The sequence below is a fragment of the Plodia interpunctella genome, chromosome 1 (genome assembly GCF_027563975.2).
Source record: "Plodia interpunctella isolate USDA-ARS_2022_Savannah chromosome 1, ilPloInte3.2, whole genome shotgun sequence".
NCBI lineage: Eukaryota > Metazoa > Arthropoda > Insecta > Lepidoptera > Pyralidae > Plodia > Plodia interpunctella.
Genome location: NC_071294.1, coordinates 1,771,021 through 1,792,594, shown reverse-complemented (window position 1 = coordinate 1,792,594; position 21,574 = coordinate 1,771,021). Strand labels below are relative to the sequence as shown.

The following is a 21,574-nucleotide window of genomic DNA, read 5'->3' as shown; positions in this document are numbered from 1 at the left end:
TTTGAATAAAGATGACTATGAGACGATGACTCTGTACTATAGCCATATGATAGCTAACCACGAAGAAAGTTACAAACTGAAGACGTTGGCATGAATTGCATATTTCATACATGATATAAAAGTAAATAACTAATCGGCTATTGCATGGATATATTGCATGCATGGATATTTTTTATGAACAACAGGGTTACTCATTTGGGAAATTTGTATTAGCACATAAACCTACCTAAATTACCTGCTACGGTTTAAAGATTGAGTAACTTGACATGCGGTCAACTGTACTTGTGTAAGACTTGTTAAATAATTAATATTTTTTTATAAGACTGCTTTTCGATTTGATTGTACTTATTTTACTTGGCAACATTTATTCTTAGTCATATACCAGGCAACATTTTAATTAATGTCAATGTCATTCACCGACATCAACTGACAACCAGTTGGAGATTTGTTCCATTTCAATATTTCCTGAATTAAACGGAAAACAAATGAAATACGCTGATCATATTGTATTAAAATTCTTCGTAGAAAATCTGGTACGGCATTTTGGACAAACGAAGTGAAAGGAAAATAACGCAGAAATGTCATTGTCATGATAATGATAGTGTTCGATTGATTCATACCTAGTGCTGTTGTTTTGTATTTTGTGCTTTTGTGAAGTGTACGTTGTTTTATGTACAAATTGGAGATACATTTTACACATATGACGACAATATCATGGCGACAACAAAAGCAGAAATTTTGAAAGGTACATATTTGTGGTTTATAGGCATTTCCAAACTTGCATTTGTGGGGCTTCAGGTAAAGATAAAATTTAAATTTTCAGATACCGTGTCAGTGTTAATAAATGCAATAGGCGATAGTGAGAACTCTGTAAACAATGTGGTAATTAAGTCGTTGACGAAGATAGCGAACTGCTATCCGAATGAATTCATCGATATATTCTGCGAGTTTTACAAGAACACAGTCAAACCAAACTCAATTCAGCTGGGAAACATAGTCAAGTAAGTAATTTTCCATAGTTTTATGTCATGTTTGACTTATCTCATGTCTCATTTACCTAGCTAAAACAATTGATTTTAGTCATTTGTTGTTTTTGTAAATGATAAAAATATTTGAGAATTTAAATATTGCCTACTTTTACATGGCTTTGTATCTTTGAATTGACTCCGGCTTCATTCAATTTCGTTTAATTTAAAATATAAAAAAGTACATTCCATTTCAATCATCTTTGTACATGCTTAAAGTAAATTATTTCATGTGTGAAAATTTTTTTACTTGTTTATCAAATTCTGACTTCCAATACGTTTATAATTCAGGGTTCTTGAACAAACATGTGTAAACCAAGTGAAGAGGTTGGAGAAGCAGTCGGCTGCGGAGCTAGTCACTTCCATGCAGCGGGCAATGATAGAGAATCCTTCATACGAGCCGGTGGTGCAGATGGGAGCTTCAGCTGTGTTGGTGGCAGTTAGCCATGAACATCTGGACTTGGTGAGCTGCCCTTTTTAAATAGAACAAATCACACAGAAACATCCAAGACCCGGGCTAATCAGAAAAAGATCATTTTCCATCATGACCTAACCAGGGATCGAACCCGGGACCTCTCGGTTCAGGCGCAAGCACTTTGCCACTGTGCCACTGAGACTTACTTTCGTGCTTAAGGGACAATATTAGATGAAGTATTACTTCTGACAGTGAAACCTTGGGTTAGATAGATTTCCGAAATAAACTTTAGAGGCACGCAATATTAGACAAAAGTTCAAGGAGAAATTCTAGAAATTTTATCTATATCGCATGCTTGAATCAATCTGCTTAAGGCACATTTCACTAGATAATTTACAATTTAAATGAACAAACTCTTTCAGATTTATTATATACAGTAAAAGGTGTTTTTTAAACACATTTCATTTTAACATTTACATAATTTTTTTAAACAACAACTTTGAGCTTGGATACCTATCCAAAGAAATGCATAGCATGAAGAGTAAACCATTTTTTTCTTTAAATTAGCTGATCAGATTTACTATGGAAAGTCGAATTTATGTTCTTTTTTCACTATGTTTTTTTATAGAAGTTAATGAGTGTTACGTACTGAGCATAATGTAGAAATTTAGCTGGTGCTTGAAAACCAACCTGTATATCCTTACATATTATAAATCTACCTTTGTCGTGTCTGTCTGTCTATTCGCGATAGACTCAAAAACCAATGCATTTTCATGCAGTTTTCACCAATATATATAGTGTGATACCTGTGTGTAATTTATTAAGTTTTCCCTGAGCAAAGCCAGGACGGGACAGTAATGAATATGTATAATTAGACATTTGATAATAAATGAAATGGAGCAATTAAAATGGCGACATTATGTGATGTATAATGGACAGTAACATATTATATTTCATAACAACAGTATGACTGGATGATAAGAGCAAATATTGGACACAAGGTCTATAAAAATATAGCTCTATATAAAAATATATCTACACATATATTAAATACATTATTATTAAATACTAATATTACAAATGACGGATTGTTATGTTTGTTGGTGGTAAAATATAACCTGGAATATATATACATAGGGTACTTTTTATCCCGAAATCGAAGTGAAGCCCCGGGGCGCAGTAATATTATATATCCATACACTAATATTATGAAAAGAATAGATTTGTATTTGTGTTGGTACTGAACCAACTCAAAAACCACTAAGCCGATTTTGTTGAAATTTGGCACAGAAATAAACGACTACTTGAGTAACATGGGCTATTTTAACCCATTGATCTATGAATTTAAATTGAATTGAGTCCGTAATTTACAATTTACTTATAAACATTTATTTTGAGTGCGACCTCCTCTCATCTATTCATGATGCTGTGCCCGCCAGGGTCCTTAAATATGTGTTTGTTTATATAATTTATAACACCATGTCAACTTTATGGTATGCAATAAAAATATTGAGTATTGAGTATTTAATGGCACCAAATACATAACGTTTTAAGCGTAGTTACATCAAGTTAACTCTGTAACGACGCGGGGTTAAAATGATAAAATAAATATCGGGTCATTGTCTCAGGTACTCCGCTCCCTCATCAACCAGCTGTCGCCGGCGTCGGTGCCGCACTACACGGTGGCGCACACGCTGGGCACGCTGGCGGCCGTGAACACGCACGGGCTGGTGCCGCACGTCAAGGAGATCCTCGGCAAAATGCTGCCCCTGCTGTCCTTGGTCAAGCAAGATGGCGTCAAGCAGTCGTTCGCTTATGGTGAGATGGTTCAAGTAAAAGTTGCTCATTTTTTTTTCTTTGGAATGAGTCAGAGACGGTTCTCTGACAATTGCTTCATCTACGAACGATTTGCCGACAGAATGTCTCCTCTATTCTGTCATCTATAGTTTGTAGATGAAGGGTTCTGTCGTTCAAACGCTCGATGTTGAAACATTCTGTTGACGAAACGTTCGTAGACGAAGCAACCGTCGGAGAACCGTTTCAGACACCATTGGAATTGTGTTCAAAATAGCAGAACCGGACTTCTGCGAATGCTCAAATTGTTTGCCGCCATCTATAGTAGTTTTTTTTCAGAAATTAGACCTCAATAATAATATTTCACACAAATTATCACTATCACTATATATAAAACAAAGTCGTCTGCTACGACTACCGGACGGATTTTTGTACGGTTTTCACCAATAGAGTGATTCGTGAGGAAGTTTTAGGTGTATAATTAATTTTGATTTCATCCTAACGAAGCCGGGTCGGACCGCTAGTATTTATATAATAAGATACAAACTACTAGCATTTACTGGTGGCAAATAATGCAGAAAAAAAAAGTGATTCCCTCTTAGAATGCCAATGCAAACGATCTTTGTAACAAGATTTATCTGTGGCGAAGTTCCACATTTTATTGAACGATTTTTTATATTTTATATAGCTTTCGGCCACTTCGCCATCGCAGTCTCGGAACAAATCGGCGACAACGTAGAAAACGGCAACATAACAGCTATAAAGTACAATTTTGTCACGGAGTTTTCCATCATCTTCGACGTGCTGTACAACCAATGGCTGCCTTCCAACGAGCACAAAGTCTCTGAGTCGGTCCTCGAAGCCCTAGGCCCCATCACCAGGCTCATACCCGAAAGACAGTTCAACGAAACTGTCAACAAATTCGTGCTTTCATTGCTGTCTTTGTACAGAAAACCCATCATTAATTTCTACTATATTAGTCAATGTATATCGTATATACTCTCTCCATCGCCTTTAAACCCGAAATTGACATTGAACGAAAACGTCATAAACTCCATAAATCATGTTTTGTTTAACTTGGTCCTTCTGGAGCCGGATTACGACCAGCCTCATACAGTTAAAAACCATTTCGAAGTGCTAAGATGTTTCGATCATATGGCTGGTCAGTTCCCAGAACAAACCATCGAAAGTCTACTTCATCAATGCAAGAACAATCAAGAAAAGGACAGAATGAAAGCAGTCATCATTTTAACACATCTGACGACGTCATCGCAAATATTCGTCGAAAATTACGCGAAAAAATTCATTGTCTTACTAAAAGTAATGACTACGATGGAACAGGGTTTAAAAATGAAAAAGTTATTGGTCAAAGCTATTGTCGGGTTGGTTTACAGAAATTGTATAGTGTCACCGGACGATTTTACCATGATCGAGTTCATTATAAAACATTGCAGCTATGAAGCTAATCCAACCGTGGTCAAACATGACTTGACAGATTTACACGATACTTGCAAAAGTTCTCTCATATTAATGTGTAATACTGTGACTAGTGTTCGTACACAATTAAGAAATTTATTACTAACCGCTCTAACTGTCGATGAATTCACTGGATCAATGTCTACAGTGAGTCATTGTCTCACGTCGTTGCTACAAAACAATTCAGACGCAATTGAAGATACATCCAAAAATGTAGACGAATTCAAAGTCAATCCTGATTTAGTTTTCATTAGATGCATCACGCATGTTGTAGAACCGGAAGCGACGGAGAAAAATAAAAATTTGCTGATCTTTCTCGAAGAATATTCAGGCGATATCCATAAGAATCTCAAGAATTCATGGACGGTCGAAATTCAGAGGTTGCTGAAATTTGTCGATAAAACTGAACCGAAGGAACAATGGCATAGGATGTTGTTGGATCTATTAGTGTCGGCTGTGGAACAAGTGAACAATAACAAATGGGTGGAAAATATAGCGATGCTGATAACCCAACAAGTTGTAGCGAAAAAGCAACCGCCAATGGTGAAAGGAGTTTCTTTGCAGTACTTAGCTATTTTATCCTGTCATATAGCTAACGCTGCTGTGGTTGAGAATGTTTTGAAGATCATCCTACTGGGTCTCAAGTCTATTCCTATGGAGAGTTGCGATTATGTTAGCAACGCTATAGGAATAGCTTCAAGACAACACGGAGAGTTTGTTCTAAACGAACTAGACGCTGTTTACAAAGACAACGAAGGGAAAAGGGGGAGCAAAATTCTCAGTTTTTTATCGTCGAGGAGTTCGAGAAACGAGTTGGAATTAAACACCGTGAAATATACTCTGATAACTTGCTACGGGAAAGTAGCGACTGAGTGTCTAGATGTCCACGTCTTGGCGAGACTAGGTGATAACGTTACGTCGATATTGTACGAGATCTTGAAGACCGCGCCACAGTTCGACTTGTGCAAAGCTAGTGTTACCACACTGTACCAAATAAGCAAGGCTTTGCAACCAGCGGCCCACCACAATGTGGCGTTGAGGAATCGCTGGCAACTGTTGAATGCCGTACTCGAACAAATCTACAACTCTAATTTAGATAAGCGCAACGTTGAATTGTACCCAATTATTGTGAAGGCTTCGAAATCATTAACTAAACTCCAGAAAGGAATACTACCAGAGGAGAGAAACACAATATTGCGCGTACTATTCAATAGTATATTTGGAGAATTGTCATCGTTCAAGAGAAAGTACGAGATCGAAGGCAACGGCGACAAGAATGACCGTCTGGCGAAGACTTTAAACGACAGCTTAACTTTGCTTCATCAGCTGATACGAGAGCTGATTATACAATCGACTTGCTTGAGCACAATCGATGATTTAATCGGTCTCTTAATCGAATGGATGAGGAACGAAAACGATGAGATACGAACAGCGTCAGTGTTGATTCTTCAAGTGATGTTCGATACTTATATAAAAAACGTGAAATTGAATTACGAAACGCCAAGTAAATTTGGTCAAATGGGCTACTTACTAGGTCTGGTAGTGCCAGGAGTAGCAGACACGAATTTCCCAGTGAGATTGACGACAGTGGATTGCATAAAATTGATCATTCAAATTCAGGATGTTTACGAAGGCCACACGATTGAACCAGATGACGAATGCATGAATGATCTTGCGAACCTGCAAAACAATATTTTGACAAATGACGTGAACATGATAAGTGATTATTGCATGGCCTTGTGTGATACTATATCGAAGAAGATTCCTCACCACCACACGATGCAGTTTGTTGAGAGTTTGTTGGAAGGTTATGACGACAAAGAGTTGAGGAGCGTTGGTATCAGTTCAGTTTTGGACGCGTTCTTCGTGAAGAAAGGTCAGGATTTGTACCAGAGCATTGAGAGGATAGTGGAGGTGATGTTGAACACGATGGACGCAGTCGAAGCGGACGCCAGGATTCGCTTAATGAAGCCGCTCACGTCGTTGACAAGGCACCATACCAACGCTGTGACGGCTGTGCTTCTCGCTCAAAGGCTTCCATTGAAAGAGTAAGTATAGTTCTTTCTGGTATATTTGTAACTAGCTTTTGGCCGCGGCTTCACCCGCGTGAGTTTGAAACAAACATGATTTTCATACAAACATTAACTTCACGTTTTAGTCACTTGGAGGTTGAATTTTTTTAAAAGTAGCCTATGTTTGAATGGACTTTTTTAATTACATTCATAGAAAATTTCATTAAAATCGGTACAGCAGTTAAGCTCTGAAAGTAATAATAGAAAATAGACAGACAGACAGTAAAATATATAATAATAAAAAATATTTCATGGCACAACTTGTTTAAGCTACTGCTAAGTTTTAGCTGAGTTTTATAAATATTAATATATATAAATATATTAGGACAAATCACACAAATTGAGCTGGCCCCAAAGTAAGTTCGAAACTTGTGTTTTGGGATACTAACTCAACGATACTATATTTTATAACAAATACATACATATATAGATAAACATCCAAGACCCGGGCCAATCAGAAAAAGATAATTTTCCATCATGACCCGACCGGGGATCGAACCCGGGATCTCTCGGTTCAGTGGCAAGAACTTTACCACTACGCCACCGAGGTCGTCATATATATGATATGAACATCTCTTATATTGAGTTTTATATTATCCCCCAAAAAATGTTACACGTAACTCAGTGTCCTTGTTTTATTGCATGCAGGATTAGTATTCAGATGGATTATAAAAAATTTGTAAGTTAAATGGTAAAATTAAAACTCTTATAAATGGGATTTCACGGTTCTGTTCCTCAAAAGGTACATTGGAATGCATATAGGACCACATTCAAGTCCCTTTTTCTTGGGAATATTTAGCGGTAGGTATAAAAATAAAATTATCAAGTTATAGTTTATCTTATGTAAAAATCAAATTTGTGAGTCAACGCGATCAAAAAGATTTGAGCATTTTGTATCAAAATGTTTACTGTCTTTCCCCGCCAGATCCGTAGTGTCGTGTTGGCGATCGCTGGCCAAAGATGAGGGTCTGTCTTCCGCCATAGTGGAGAACTTCCTGCGGTTAATGACCTCCATAGAGCTGTATGAGGACCCTTATCATATCACGGAGAACCATATTGCGGCCCTTCAGCCCTTGACGGTAACTATGAGTACAGTTTATAAAGACATGGTCTCGACGACTAGCGATACCGACGATCGAGGAGATGCAATAGTAGGAAAGCGACCGCGGGGCTCCGTCGCTTAACGGCTAAGAGGAAACGGGAATACGCTCAGAGAGAGAGAGAGAGAGAGAGAGAGAGAGAGTATAAAGAGTACAAAACGGCCCTTTTACTGAACTACATTTTTTTACAATTCAATCTATACTATTATTGAAAAAGTGTTTGTGAGTTTGTATGTTTGAGTTGGGTAATCTCCGAAACTATTGAACATTTCAAAAATTCTTTCACCATTATAGAAAGGTACATTATCCAAGATTGCTATAGGCTATATTTAACTCATAATTTAATAATTTCCACGGGAGCGAAGCCCCGGGCAACATCTCAACTCAACATACAAACTAGCTAGACTAGACTAGCATTTGCACGCGGCTTCGCCCATGTGAATTTCTCTGCGAAAGCGGAACAGACATGATTTTCATACAAACTTTCACCCCCCCCCCATTACCAGTATCATTGGGGGGGTTGATTTTTGAAAAAAAAAAGTAGCCTATGTTTTAACGACGGACTTTAACTAAATGCATAGCGAATTTCATCAAAATCGATCCAGCGGTTGAGTCACGAGCGCGATACAAACAGACTGTTGCATTTATAATATATCTTGTTCTAGCTCATAAGCGCTTTAGGCGAGATGCTACAAGAGCCGGCGATGCGCACGATCAGCATAAGCAAATTCCCCGAGCTGTTCTCAGTGCTGTACAGCACGCTCGCGTGCTACATGGCCGCGGAGCCGCCGGCGTACGTGCTGCCGGCCAACAGGCAGGAGAGGTTCGGGTTCATTCCCAACAGGGACTCCGTTAAATTGTCCCCGGCGAGGATTTGCGTTTACACGTTCAACGCATTTTTGGATCGGGCCGACTGTCAGAAGGTAATATGTTACTATAATTATTTTCTTTCTGTCTTGTCTTTGCATGAACTAGGTTAAATATAGGCTGTGACTTCCCGAAGCTCTGGGCCCAATAAAAATGTAATTATTTTAATTCAAGTAATTGTTATGTTTGTATGACCTTTGTTTATATTTCTGATCTTCGTAATAAAATGGGATTGGGTTATATAGAATAAAAATATCCATAGCGCATTTGAAATACACACAGCGCCATCTGGTATTTTTATTGCACAGTTATAAAAACGTGCATTTAGCGCCACCTATAATAGAATAGATAGATTAAACCAAACTCTTAATAACATATAATCCGAAATTGCAAGAAGATTGGTTGAGTAGATAAAGCGAGAAGAGGTAACAAACAAATAAACTTACTTTCGCATGTATAATATTAGTTGAGGCTAATATTGTGGAAACAGTTTATGAATATTTTTTCTTTATTAAATAAATATAAATAAACAAATCACACAGATTGAGCTAGCCCTGAAGTAAGTTGAAGACTTGTGTTATGGGATACTAACTCAACGATACCATATATTATAACACAATACATATATAGATAAACATCCAAGACCCGGGCTAATCAGAAAAATATCATTTTCCATCATGACCCGACCGGGGTTCGAACCCGGGACCTCTCGGTTCAGAGGCAAGCACTTTACCACTGCGCCATTATTAAAACTTTCTCACCAGGTAAAAGAAGCTTGCTCCCTCTGCCTCAGCGTGGAACACGGAGACTCGTCAAGTACATTGCTGGAGCTAGCTCCTATATTGAGTGGCGCCCTCTGTCGATCGTGTCCGGGCCATCTCGCCAAACTGGTGTCAAAAGTGGCGCAATATTCCCGCTCACCCTTACCCCCGCAACGATGGGCTTCGTTGGCCTTGTTGGCAGATTTGTTAAACTACAGGTAATAATAAACTTTTTAGTCTTTACTAGCCTTTGCCCGCGGTTTCACCTGCGTGAATTTCATAGTAAATCGTGAATAGTTTCAAGTCACTAACTTCAACGTTGTAGAACTTTCATATAAAAGGTTTTCACTGCTTTCACCCCCTTCGGGGTAGAATTTTCAAAAATCATCTCTCTTAGTGCTCACCTACACTCCCCAGGGAACCTTCATGCCAAATTTCAGCTACCTATGCCCAGTAGTTTGGGCTGTACGTTGTCTGTCAGTCAGTCAGTAACGGAAGAGTCTTATATGTATTGATTTGCAATGAAATTATAATATTTTATTTTCCTCTTAATTGTTTTCATAATCTAAATTGGTTTTATTGAAAACTGCTACAGTGCCATTAAGTGTTTTTTGCAGCGCTAAGGCATCGGTTCTAAAATATTTAGTCAGTAGTTTGGAGTCCTAAATTACAACACACACATTTGAACTCGTCCAAACGCTCCATACTAAATAACACATAGAGTTGACGTCACAACTTGGTGAAATATCCGCAAAGAAAGCTATATTTGTTCGACAGCTATCTTAAATATTGCGTTTACGGTGATGACTTCTTTCATAGAAATTGTTACAATTTTTTATTTATTTACGACGTTTGAGTTTATTTTTATAATTGTATAACCTTTTTTAAATGTGCCAACTTTAAATCTTTATGACCTAGCTAAACATATATTTTAGATTTTGACCTCGTCACCTACCAAATGAACAATCCCTCAGATGCAACGACAACACAGTCCTAATAGAGACAGTGTTGGCAACACTGAGCACGGGCTGGAAGGACGAGAACAGCCGCGTGCGCTGCACGAGCGCGCGCGGCGCCGCCGGCGTGGCGCGGCTGAGCGCGCCGCTGCGCGCGCACGCGCTGCCTCAAGTGTTCGCCGCGCTGAGCCAGGCTTTGGACGACCACCATTCGCTGTGAGTGTTCTCTATTATATACTAGCTTTTGCCCGCGGCTTCGCCCGCGTGAATTTCTCTGCAGAAAGTGGAACAGATGCGATTTTCATACAAACGTCATCAGTCAGATTCTGGGCTGCTATGCTCAGATAAGAGCAAGAATAGACCTTAACGGCTCATCGTTAAGGTCCATTATAGTGTAACTTTTAAAACGGATTTTATAAATGTTCAGGTCGCCAGCAGACTGCGTGCCTCTAGCCGCAATGCAAGGCCTCAGTCGCCTGTTGACCGAACTGGAGAAGGTAGACAAGGATTTCGAGAGGGAGCTGCTCGCGATATCGCAGAAAATACGTCCGTTTATGAACACGGAGTGCGCGCAACTGAGGGAGAATTCTATCAGGTCAGTTTTTTATGACGACCTCGGTGGCGCAGTGGTAAAGTGCTTGCCTCTGTACCGAGAGGTCCCGGGTTCGATCCCCGGTCGGATCATAATGGAAAATGATTTTTTTCTGATTGGCCCGGGCCTTGGAATTTTATCTATATATGAATTTGTTATAAAATATAGTGTCCCATAACACAAGTCTAGAACTTACTTTGGGGCTAGCTCAATCTGTGTGATTTGTACTAATATATTTATTATTATTTATTTACACACAGTGCGATAGTGCAGACTTATACCTAAATAAAACTATAACAACAGATTACAAATAAAATGACCTCTGTGAACTCACTTTGGAACATGATAATAAAGCATGAAAATTAATTTAATTATAGAATGTCAAATGAAAAAAAAAAATAAAGAAAAACGAAAGAAAAAAAACTGAGTTGTCAAGTGAGTCGATATTAAAATGCATGAGTTTTTTAAAATACCAATCAGGCAAACAGCCATGCTCACACGAAATTCATCAAAATGACATAATTGCGTCACTCTGATAGAATTTTGTGTTTATTTTGTTTTATTTATAGTTTAAACATGGAATTAGTAGGTATTTTTAAATTTTATCGAAGTACTTACTAAATCCATGAGTTTAAATAACTAGTTTCATTATTTAAAAAGTAATAAAAAAAGTCGTTTGCATATTTTATCTGCAGAATGCACATAGATAAGCTTAGAGTAAAATCTAGTTATAAGCAAATATGCTCTTTATGGTCGTGTTAATAAAGTTCTGTTTCCCATTCGCCAGATTGTTCGGCATCGTAGCCAACATGGTGTGGTCCGACTCTCTGGTAGAACAAGCAGTGAGCTCGCTGCCGTGTTTCCTGTTACACCTTTGCGATAAGAACTCTGCTGTGGTCAGGGTGAGTTCATTTATAATTACCACAGTTTGTTTAGTTTGCTCCCCCCTCCCTGTTGCATACAGAGCTGTGGTAAAAAATAAATCTTGAAATTTTGAAGATATCTCTGGTTTTACACCTTACCTGGACCTCCTTGGTAATGCTATGGTTGCTTATAAGTTGCCAAATCTATGTGTCCCTTAAGGTAGTAAAGTTGTACCACACCGCTCCCAACCGGCAAGATGACGTTCATCGAAAAATGTGCTTTAAATCGTCGTCTGTAGACATATTTTACATTGACAACGCGAGGACTGGCAGTGAGCAGTCCGCTATTTTGTTGTTATTGTAAAGTAAGTCTACAAAGTACGCTTTAAAGTTCAATTTCCAATGAACGTCATCTTGCTGGGTAGCGGTGCGGGACAACTTTACTATGCTATGACCTTAAGGGACACATAGATTTGGCAACTGACAATGACCTTTATTCTCCCTCGTACGACATCGATTAATAAAAATGTGATGGGGACCTATTGTGCAGCTGGATAGCCGCTAAATTGATCTAATAACGTATCTTATTACTGGGTTCTTATAATGTTTTTTTATTTATTTAAATTATTTATTTATTACCACCAGGCCAGCAAGTTCACCCTAAAACAATTGTTCAAAACCTTCAACGTGAAGAAATCGAATGACTTCGTACAAACCCACCTTCTGGACGAAGGTCGATTATACTTGGACGAGTTTTTAGCTGCTCTGTTGCGCCAGTTGGCAGACGAGATGCCTTCCAGCGTGGCCAGGTGTTTGCAGACTGCTGTCAATTACTTGCACTGTTCCAGCGAGGATATGAAGCCCCATCCGCCTTTGTTATTGGGTGAGTTTTATTATATACTAGCGACCTAGGTCATATATCCTTACTTATTATAAAACAGAGTCCTCTACCGCGTCTGTCTGTTCGCGATAAACTCAAAAACTAGTGCACGGATTTTCTTGTTTTCACAAATAGATAGAGTGATTCCTGAGGAAGGTTTAGGGGTATGTTTTTACCCGAGCGAAGCCGGGAGGGCCCGCTAGTGTATGTATAGTATAAACCTATCGGGAATAAATTGTCTAAATAATAGTTAAAACTCTATCAAAATTCGCAGAAAGCTTAGAAACAGACAGACGTGGCGGGCGATTTTGTTTTATGCTATGTAGTGGTTTGGTTTGTATATATCTGATAACTTATTCATGTCATTTTGCTGCATAACAAAAACAGAAAATTTCGACTTTCCATACAAAGTGCGATCAGCTTATTTGTAATTGAGAAAAAAAAATTATAGGTAAAGCTTAAGATCCTTATCAATACTTTTTTCGCCACAAAAAATTAAGAGCAATTTTAAAGATAAAAGTAAATAAAAGTTTCTTAATCTTGTTTTCCTATGTTATGGCTATAACACATCCAATTGCACATGTGCTATACAAAATAATATTGTTTGACATTGATAAATCCAATATATTATTATATGAAATATGTATGAAATTGTATGTGAGCGAAGCGAGCGAGGTCTACGATTCATCTTGGGGGAAACATATTTCTTTTTGTATGTATGTTTGTAACGCGATATGTAGGATCTTGTCTGAGTATATATTTAGTATTTATTTTCGATAACTTACGAACCGTTAGTATGATTTTGATGAAATTTAAAAGGTATGTACGATCTGTCAATAGAATTTTTAAGTTCGTGGGGCATCAAAATCGGTTAAGTCGTTTTTGAAATATTCACAATTTTGTAAAGACTCGTCAAAAATTTATTGTGTTCGCGTAGTCTAAGTTCGCGGCGAACAACTAGTTGTCCCGAAAAACATATAATAACCACTAAATGACAACATCCAGGTTTGCTCTACGCGGAGCTATACCGTATCCGGTCAGACCATCCGGACCAGACGGAGCTGGACGCGGACGTGACGCGGACCGCGCGGACCAGACTGCTGCAGCTAGTCAAGGACAACAACCCGCAGGTCAGACAAAACGCCGCCATGGCTCTGGCTAACATATGTCTTGTAGTCGCCGAGGAATGATCGTGGGAGATGGTTTTGAGGTTATGAAATTATTTCTTTTTCAAGGCTACTTGATTGGGCGATAAAAATAAATACATGTATACGTATTTAAATAACAAATTCATTAATGACATGTCACTTTAATTTATCAGTTTGATTTATATTGAAGTAGTAATAGAAATGATTTTTTAAGCCAAAAATTGTAATTACATAGCACGTCACTGTCATACAAGCACCATATATTTTTGTTTTTGAAAAAAAAAAAAACTGATTTTACTAGTTGCAAAGTAGCCGATCGTACCATGTGTTCTAGATGTACTGCATTGATGACAACGTATACAAGCATATATACATATATGAATAAGCTGATTTTTTTTCACGATATCGGGGTTGCTAATACGAAAAGTTGATCAATAACATAGATAACAAACACCCTGTATAATTGCATTCTATTTTAGACTTTGTCACATTGGAATTAGAACCGATGTATACACATTAAAGCGCGGTCCCAGTGCTCCGTTGTTTTACATAGGTTTTGACATCACTTCATGTTTGCGTCGATTTGTCGATGGACGTCAGCGCAACGGAAGACGATGGAGCGCAACGTCGCAATGAGGCCGGGCTCTTAATGCACGCGATTGTACTTCAACCGCATATCAGCTTCACTATTACATGGTACATTTATTCCGCAGTAATATGGGCGAATTTGCAATGAATCCGTATAGGTTGTTGTGCTGTTGACTGTACTTTAAAAATGGTGAACGGTATTGACATGTGTTTGACTACACTTTTTGGAAAACCCATATCTTTATACATCACAAATCACCATTTTAACAATAGGCGATTAGACAAAAGGTATTGCCTAATTATGCTTATACAGCATATATTAATATTATATATTAATATAATGCAATAAAAAAATATGTCAAGATTCACCATTTTAGAGCACAAAAATCGCAAAACCTATATCAAATATTTTCTTGTATTTTTTTTTTAAACTGTTAAAAGTTTAATACTTGTTAAACACATTATCCTACTATTTTAAGATGTCAAGTGCTTAAATGTCATTTTCAAGTTGTCAGTATCTTTCAATTCTGTTTGGCAAGTGTTCAACCTTTAGACATGGTTTTGTAGTAAGACCTATAGTTTTAAGTCTTTAAAAAAATAGATATATCTTCATATTCCAATTATTTTAGCCGCAGATATGAAGATCATAATTACATCACAATCTTTCAACGGAGAAGTTTACTCTAGTCGAAACAATTGCTTATTTTATTTGCAAATAATGAAAAGTGCGTTAAAACTCGATATCATATGTGTAAACTTATGTTAACACATGATTGTATTACACGTGATAAAATATTACCTTCTTATATTCATGATTCATGATTATTGTTTAGTAAGCCAAACACCGTAATTTTTTTCAAAAATTTGACTTAGAAAACTTATTCATTGAATAAGGACATTTAATAAGGACGAATATTTTAATAGTGACATGCTGTCAACCGGAGACTGAGAAACTGTAGACGAGATATGTTTCGTTTTTCTCAAACATTAATTAAAAATAGGATTTACTTTACACAGTTTATGTATAAATCCTAATCTTCACTTCGATTGTGCTGAAGATTTATTGCAGGAAATCGGGGATTCTAAGGTGCTTTTAAATATATAGTTAATTTTAGTCATACCGTGATGTTGAAGAAAGGACAAAAAAACATTCAAAATACTTATGTATTATTTTATACATAAGACTATTGGGTATCATACCATCGATTGATTTTGCGATACTATCGATAGTACTATCGATTTTTCGGAAACAATAATTCAAATGCAATGCGTACGTCCTAAGAAAATGTGAATCTGTTTTTGTAGTTAAGTCATTACTTTAAAAAGTAGACTTTTAGACTCTGACTTATTTAAGAGACTGAAAAATGATATATTAAAATATACGACTAAATGATGATATAACTTTTGGTCTATAAAAATATAATTAGAAGTAGATAAATGTAGATTTTTAATTTTCTTAGTTTTTTTTTGCTGATTTCATATGTTATCGATGTGTCGTTGATTTTTAAGAAATGTTAAAATCAGTGATTGCAATGAAATACTTTGAAAAATTACACCTTTTATTAAAATGTCAATGTAAACTATCACAAAATTATTTAAAAAAATATATGTTCTAAACATGGCTACATAAAATTAAAAAAAAACTTGGCTAAGGTTATAAAAAAAAAGATAAATAACTATAAAAGACACTAAATAAATAATCTGTGACTCGAAATTGTTTTAGTCATTATGTGATATATTTTTTTAGGTTAGAAATTATTCTAGGTTAGAATGTATGTTATCCCATTGTATAGTTTATAAGATGGTGTTTGCATTTCAATAAACGTTCAGATTAATTTATTGTTTCACTCATGTGTGTGTCCGGCACTATATATTTATTTGTTATGGCCAATGGGCTGGTCTTTCCTGGAAAGTAAAATTATGACATAGAACTACTAAGTACAGTACCCGGCATATGAAAAGATAGGTTATGTGGGTGTTGCAGGTTTGTAGAAAGATTAGGGTTTGCACAGGTTTGCACACACAAAAATAAATGGTCTGACAACTAGGGATGCCGACGACCGTGCGAAGTGGAGACGCAAAAGTAGGAAAGCGGACCGTGGGCTCCAACGCTTCACGGCTGAACAACCGGGAACACGCTCAGATGAGACAGAGGTATATAATGTCGAATTTCTAACGCCTTCGCGCAGGGCATTCGTTGGGGGGAGGGGGGACCGCTAAATGAAAGGCTTGGAAAGTTCAAAAGTCTTTCATATTTTGTGACAACCCTGATTGCATTGTCGACGCTGGCGGCACTTTCGCCTTTAGCAAGGCCGTCGAGCGACTGTATGAATGTTATTAAACTATGGTGCTGAGAGATAAGTAGGTAGGTACTATACATACCTACTTCTACCCTCTTATTAATGCGACGACCTCGGTGGCGCAGTGGTAAAGTTCTTTCCACTGAACCGAGAGGTCCTGGGTTCGATTCCCGGTCGGGTCGTGATGGAAAATGATCTTTTTCTGATTGGCCTGGATCTTGGATGTTTATCTATATATGTATCTATGTATAAAATATAGTATCGTTGAGTTAGTATCCCATAACATAAGTCTCGAACTTACTTTGGGGCTAGTTCAATCTATGTGATTTGCCGTCTCGTTCTGTCGATGTGAAATATTGAAAAGTGCGATAGTGACAAAACATACTTTAGCCTTAATGCTTTAATTGTGTACTTACGGCCTTCCCCTAGTCCAGAACTCCTTGGTGGGATGGCAGCAGGAGCGGTCCTGCCGCGTGTCCCACGTCACCGAGTCCATCCGCCACTCCGGCGACACCAGATAGTAAGGATTGTACTTCTTGATCTTTATCTGAAGAATCACATTTTCAAAGAGTAAGCATTGGATTATTTAATACTAGATGTTGCCCAGGGCTTCGCTCCCGTGGGAATTTATTGAGATAAAATATAGCCTATAGCAATCTTGGATAATGTACCTTTCTAATGGTGAAAGAATTTTTGAAATCGGTTCGGTAGCTATTGGTGAAAACCGTACAAAAATCCGTCCGATAGTATTGACAATATCTCGTTCATACAGACAGACGCGACGGGAACTTTTTATATATAAGTATTATGCAATGATTGTTGACACCATTTGTACCTATGTACATACATTGTGACATAATTTATACATATAAACGATTATATTCTGTTAATCCTTACATATTATAAAACAAAGTCCTCTATCGCGTCTGTCTGTTTACGATAAACTCAAAAACGACTGCATGGATTTTCATGCGGTTTTCACCAATAGATAGAGTGATTCCTGAGGAAGGTTTAGGGTTCTAATTTATTATGTTTTTACCTGAGCGAAACTTGGGCGGGCCGCTAGCTGGGAATAAATTTATCTACATTTCTTTCCAAAACTGAAGGTCAAACACTCACAGGCAAAGGTGGGGCAGGGACCGGAACCAGAGGGGACACCACAGGGCAGCCGATCTCGGGGTGGGCATGATAGTCCTTCATGGCGGTCGACATGTACTTGTCTTTTACCAGAAGATTGTACGTCCTGTAGATTATTTCAGTTTTAATAAATCAATTTAGGACACAACTAATGAGATAAAAAATTCAGAGCTCAAGCGAGAATCGAATCCCTGCCCTGCCTAACCGAGATAGTGCTCTTAACCACAGAGCTTCCTCACTGTACGTTAGCTGTTTATACTGAATTCCGTCCTCAAACAACACCTAGACAAAAAAACCTATCCCCTCCCGTCCTGGCCGCCGACCTCCGTTAATTTTGACAACTGCTTTTCAAACTGCATTCTCACACAGGTTTTTTGCTTTTAGGTCCTCATCTCTATAATAAAATAAATCGCACTTTACAGTTACACCTACTTTCAAAATTTTTATGTAAAAACCACTATAAATTATCTTTTAGATCTTGACTACGATAATACAGAAAACCTTTTGCAAACACTTGGCTAAATTGAGTAATTAATTTTATTGGTACATTTTTATTTATTTTTTAATTTAACCCACTTAAATAAACTTATATAATTGGGTAGATTTTCTTTTAAAAAATTCTCTCTATTAGTGGTTTCCCCTTATCTGAACTATGTACTTTGTTTTTAGTTGGCAAATTACTACGTGATTTGTCCATGTATATTTATTTATTTTATTTATTCTGTAAAAGGAAACCAATTCCAATATAACTGGCAAACTATATTAGTTTACTTTTATGCTGTATACACCACGTGGGGAGAGGCTGGTGCATTGAGATACAAGCTCTGCTTAGTTCAGACACCAGTCTCTCATAATCTTAAAATAAGTTAAACCACGTAACTTATACTATAAGTCTGTGTCATGTTTAGATTGTGGAGAAAAATAAAGAAATTTGAATTTGAACCACAGAGCTATTGACACTGCCGCCGCTTTAAGTCGACGTAGATGCAGTTTATTATAACTCGAAATAGGAGGTATGTTGATTAGAAGAGTACTAACTACTGTCTAACTATAAATACTGAATGTCGCGTAGGTATAATGTCAATATGATTATCAAAATTTCGGTTGGGTACGTTTAAAATCAATAAAAATTGAATAAATGTAGTTTTGATAAGTATAATTTTATGTTCAAAATAAATAAAAAATCATACTTTTCATCAGTATCGTCGATTATGACCCCAGGTGTCATAATGACCCTTGGTCTTGTCCTTTTCGCTTCCTCACGCTCCATATCCACACCCGTCTCCTTCAAAAATCAATGTAGTGTGAAATTTTTAGGTTGACAACTTTTACGCTTCAAAAAATTACAAACACAGAACTCCTTTCAAGTAGCCTAAAACATGGATTTGATTGTCTTCCACCAATCTTGGTTCCACCACGAAAAATGATCATGCAAATAAATTTTATTCAGATCATAATTAGTAACAAAGCTGAAATTAAACAGTTCAATTCAAGTGAAAAATAAAATGGTAAGCAGGTCATTGCATTTTAAATTTGGCTTGTTATAAATGACACTAGCTTGTTAAGTTTATTTCTGCAGGCCTACTATCAATTTACGGAATGATCAGTGAACTGATTTAGGAACCTAAAATGAATCGTATTCATAAGTACTTACTAAAAATTAAATAAGTAGATGGTACGAATTCGCGATGCTGATCAGTTTAGGTCGCAAAGTGGATCGCGTTAAGAGATGATGATATAAATCTCCTGTTCCCATGGAAATTTCGGGAAATCCTATCTATACTAGAGGTCCTCCATGACGTGTCCGTCGATGGCGACACTCACGACGTGGTTGAATGTGTGGCTGATGTACTACATTTCTTCGATGTCTCTTATACGTATATAGCACGCTAACGTTTTGTCTTTTTACACGATTCGTACACGATATTCCCATATCGTGTACGAATCGTGTAAAAAGACAAAACGTTAGCGTGCTACCTGTTTTGTGTTTCATGGTAGTCCCCAAATACGATACGCCAGTGTAAGTAGTACTTACTTTAGTCTGTGTATTGTATGTTAGCTACGGTATAACTTTAAATAGATTTACATACATAATATTGCTGAATATCTTGCGGATTCGTGTGTAAAATTTCTTTTGGTTTCATGTACAATGTAAATGGTATTTTCTGTATATATTCCGACATAGTCTCCAGGTGTTTAAGCGGCTCGTACCGGCTCTTATGTTGCGGCGCACAGGGCGACCCTTTATAAACTGTTTTAGGGGGCTGTGGCAGTATTTTGCCATTTCTGAAATCTGTGAGCGAAGTTGTCTCGTAGTTATAAAGCATAGCCTCAAACCGAGGTATTTCTTCCGAACGCAATTTCCGTACTATAGTGTCGACGTTAGACATTGTTGATTGTTTAAAAATAAACGTATATAAATACAAAAAAACTGCTCCAAACAAAAATAATAGAAAATGCTTAGAACATGTTAATTTTTTTTTTAATTTAGTGGCTCCATCGTTCGCCAAAACGATGATTTTGCCAACGTCAAGGTTGAAATTGACACGGAATATAATATGTTATAATGATATTATAAACACGGATCAGTGTGTAACCTAAAATATAAAAGTATATAAATATATTATACATACAGGATAAAGTAAGAACATGTTAGAAAATAGATTAGCAAACGAGTGACGGGTATCAAGACCCTTACGGAAAACAGACAAAGAATAAAAAACTTAAGTGAAAGTTTTCTTTTGTTGATCTATGGTTTAAGGGCGGTGAAAACGCGAAATTACTCAATGAAAACTCATAACTATGGGTTGGTTTTTGAAGTTGATAAAGGCGAAGTGCGGATTTACATTTCAGTTTTCATCTAGGCTATCGAAACGATTCGAAGTGAGACGCAGCGAACCAATCAAATTAGATTAATCAGGTTGTCGTTGCATCACAATGGCGCGCTGTGATTGGTTAGCTGCATCTCACTGCGAATCGACACGATGGTGGGATGTAATTATAGCAAGTCATTGTCAACGATACGGTGTACCTACCCCATAGAATCCATATTTAAAGTAGTCCTTTATTAAATATTGTAAATGCTTCCATGATTTAAGTAACAAGAGAGTACATTGGCATTTAAAGTATATTTACACTTATTATTTGTTACTAATATAAACGATCTAAAACTGCATCTTTCATTTTTACGAGCTTTTTATTTAATTTTATATATCCCTACCAACCCTTGTACTCGTATGACAAGCACGACTTGCCGGTGCACCCAGAATCGGCCTGTCTTGTTTATTTAGCTAATTGGTGTTATAATGTATATTAAACGACAGGTATTAAACGCGCACATACCTTTTTATTTCCTAAATGTTTCGGAGCTTGTTACAAAGGTCCGTGGTCACTGGGCGACTGACTCAGCACGCTACGGCGGCGGCGACGTCTGCCCGGTAGAATCTTCTTCTACCGCCATATTATTTCTCCGCCAAGTACCGTTACAATATGGTCACAATACATACTGACAGTGTTTAACCGACTTGACACCAAAATGAGGTTTTGTTTTTGCTACCACTGGATTCCACGCAGGTGCTAATTTATGTCCGCCGTCCCGAT

The 21,574-nt window shown here is 37.3% G+C and overlaps 2 protein-coding genes across 4 annotated transcripts; one reads left to right on the top strand and one right to left on the bottom strand.

Annotated features, from left to right (window-relative positions):
* The first annotated feature begins 446 nt into the window (after positions 1-446).
* Positions 447-16,204, top strand: c11.1. The gene is made up of 13 exons (XM_053754873.2): positions 447-745; positions 824-1,001; positions 1,317-1,488; positions 3,069-3,258; positions 3,923-6,758; positions 7,708-7,861; positions 8,548-8,805; positions 9,514-9,728; positions 10,485-10,682; positions 10,894-11,061; positions 11,846-11,960; positions 12,567-12,804; positions 13,807-16,204. Exons 1-13 carry the CDS (start codon positions 715-717, stop codon positions 13,989-13,991), a joined length of 4,938 nt encoding a protein of 1,645 aa, XP_053610848.1. The 5' UTR covers positions 447-714; the 3' UTR covers positions 13,992-16,204.
* On the bottom strand, positions 16,076-21,471 carry LOC128676420 (uncharacterized). 3 transcript variants are annotated; one of them, XM_053756641.2, is made up of 5 exons: positions 21,317-21,471; positions 19,165-19,259; positions 17,957-18,080; positions 17,254-17,384; positions 16,076-16,442 (listed from the first exon to the last, which is right to left on the bottom strand). In XM_053756641.2, exons 2-5 carry the CDS (start codon positions 19,242-19,244, stop codon positions 16,412-16,414), a joined length of 366 nt encoding a protein of 121 aa, XP_053612616.1. In that variant the 5' UTR covers positions 19,245-19,259; positions 21,317-21,471; the 3' UTR covers positions 16,076-16,411. The 3 variants fall into 3 exon arrangements, with proteins under 3 accessions (XP_053612616.1, XP_053612534.1, XP_053612684.1); XM_053756559.2 differs by lacking the exon at positions 21,317-21,471 and adding an exon at positions 20,065-20,465; XM_053756709.2 differs by lacking the exon at positions 21,317-21,471 and adding an exon at positions 19,629-19,825.
* Positions 21,472-21,574: the final 103 nt, after the last annotated feature.

Excerpts from the sequence above, each read along its gene's own strand:
- c11.1 (XM_053754873.2), top strand. The coding sequence starts at position 715 with ATGGCGACAACAAAAGCAGAAATTTTGAAAG. Across the intron at positions 7,862-8,547 it reads CGGCCCTTCAGCCCTTGACG|CTCATAAGCGCTTTAGGCGA; the intron begins GTAACTATGAGT and ends ATCTTGTTCTAG. Across the intron at positions 9,729-10,484 it reads GCAGATTTGTTAAACTACAG|ATGCAACGACAACACAGTCC; the intron begins GTAATAATAAAC and ends ACAATCCCTCAG.
- LOC128676420 (XM_053756559.2), bottom strand. The coding sequence starts at position 20,364 with ATGTCTAACGTCGACACTATAGTACGGAAATTGCGTTCGGAAGAAATA. Across the intron at positions 17,385-17,956 it reads TCCCTGCCCCACCTTTGCCT|ATAAAGATCAAGAAGTACAA; the intron begins GTGAGTGTTTGA and ends GTGATTCTTCAG. Across the intron at positions 16,443-17,253 it reads TTCTGGACTAGGGGAAGGCC|GAAAGACCAGCCCATTGGCC; the intron begins GTAAGTACACAA and ends TTTACTTTCCAG.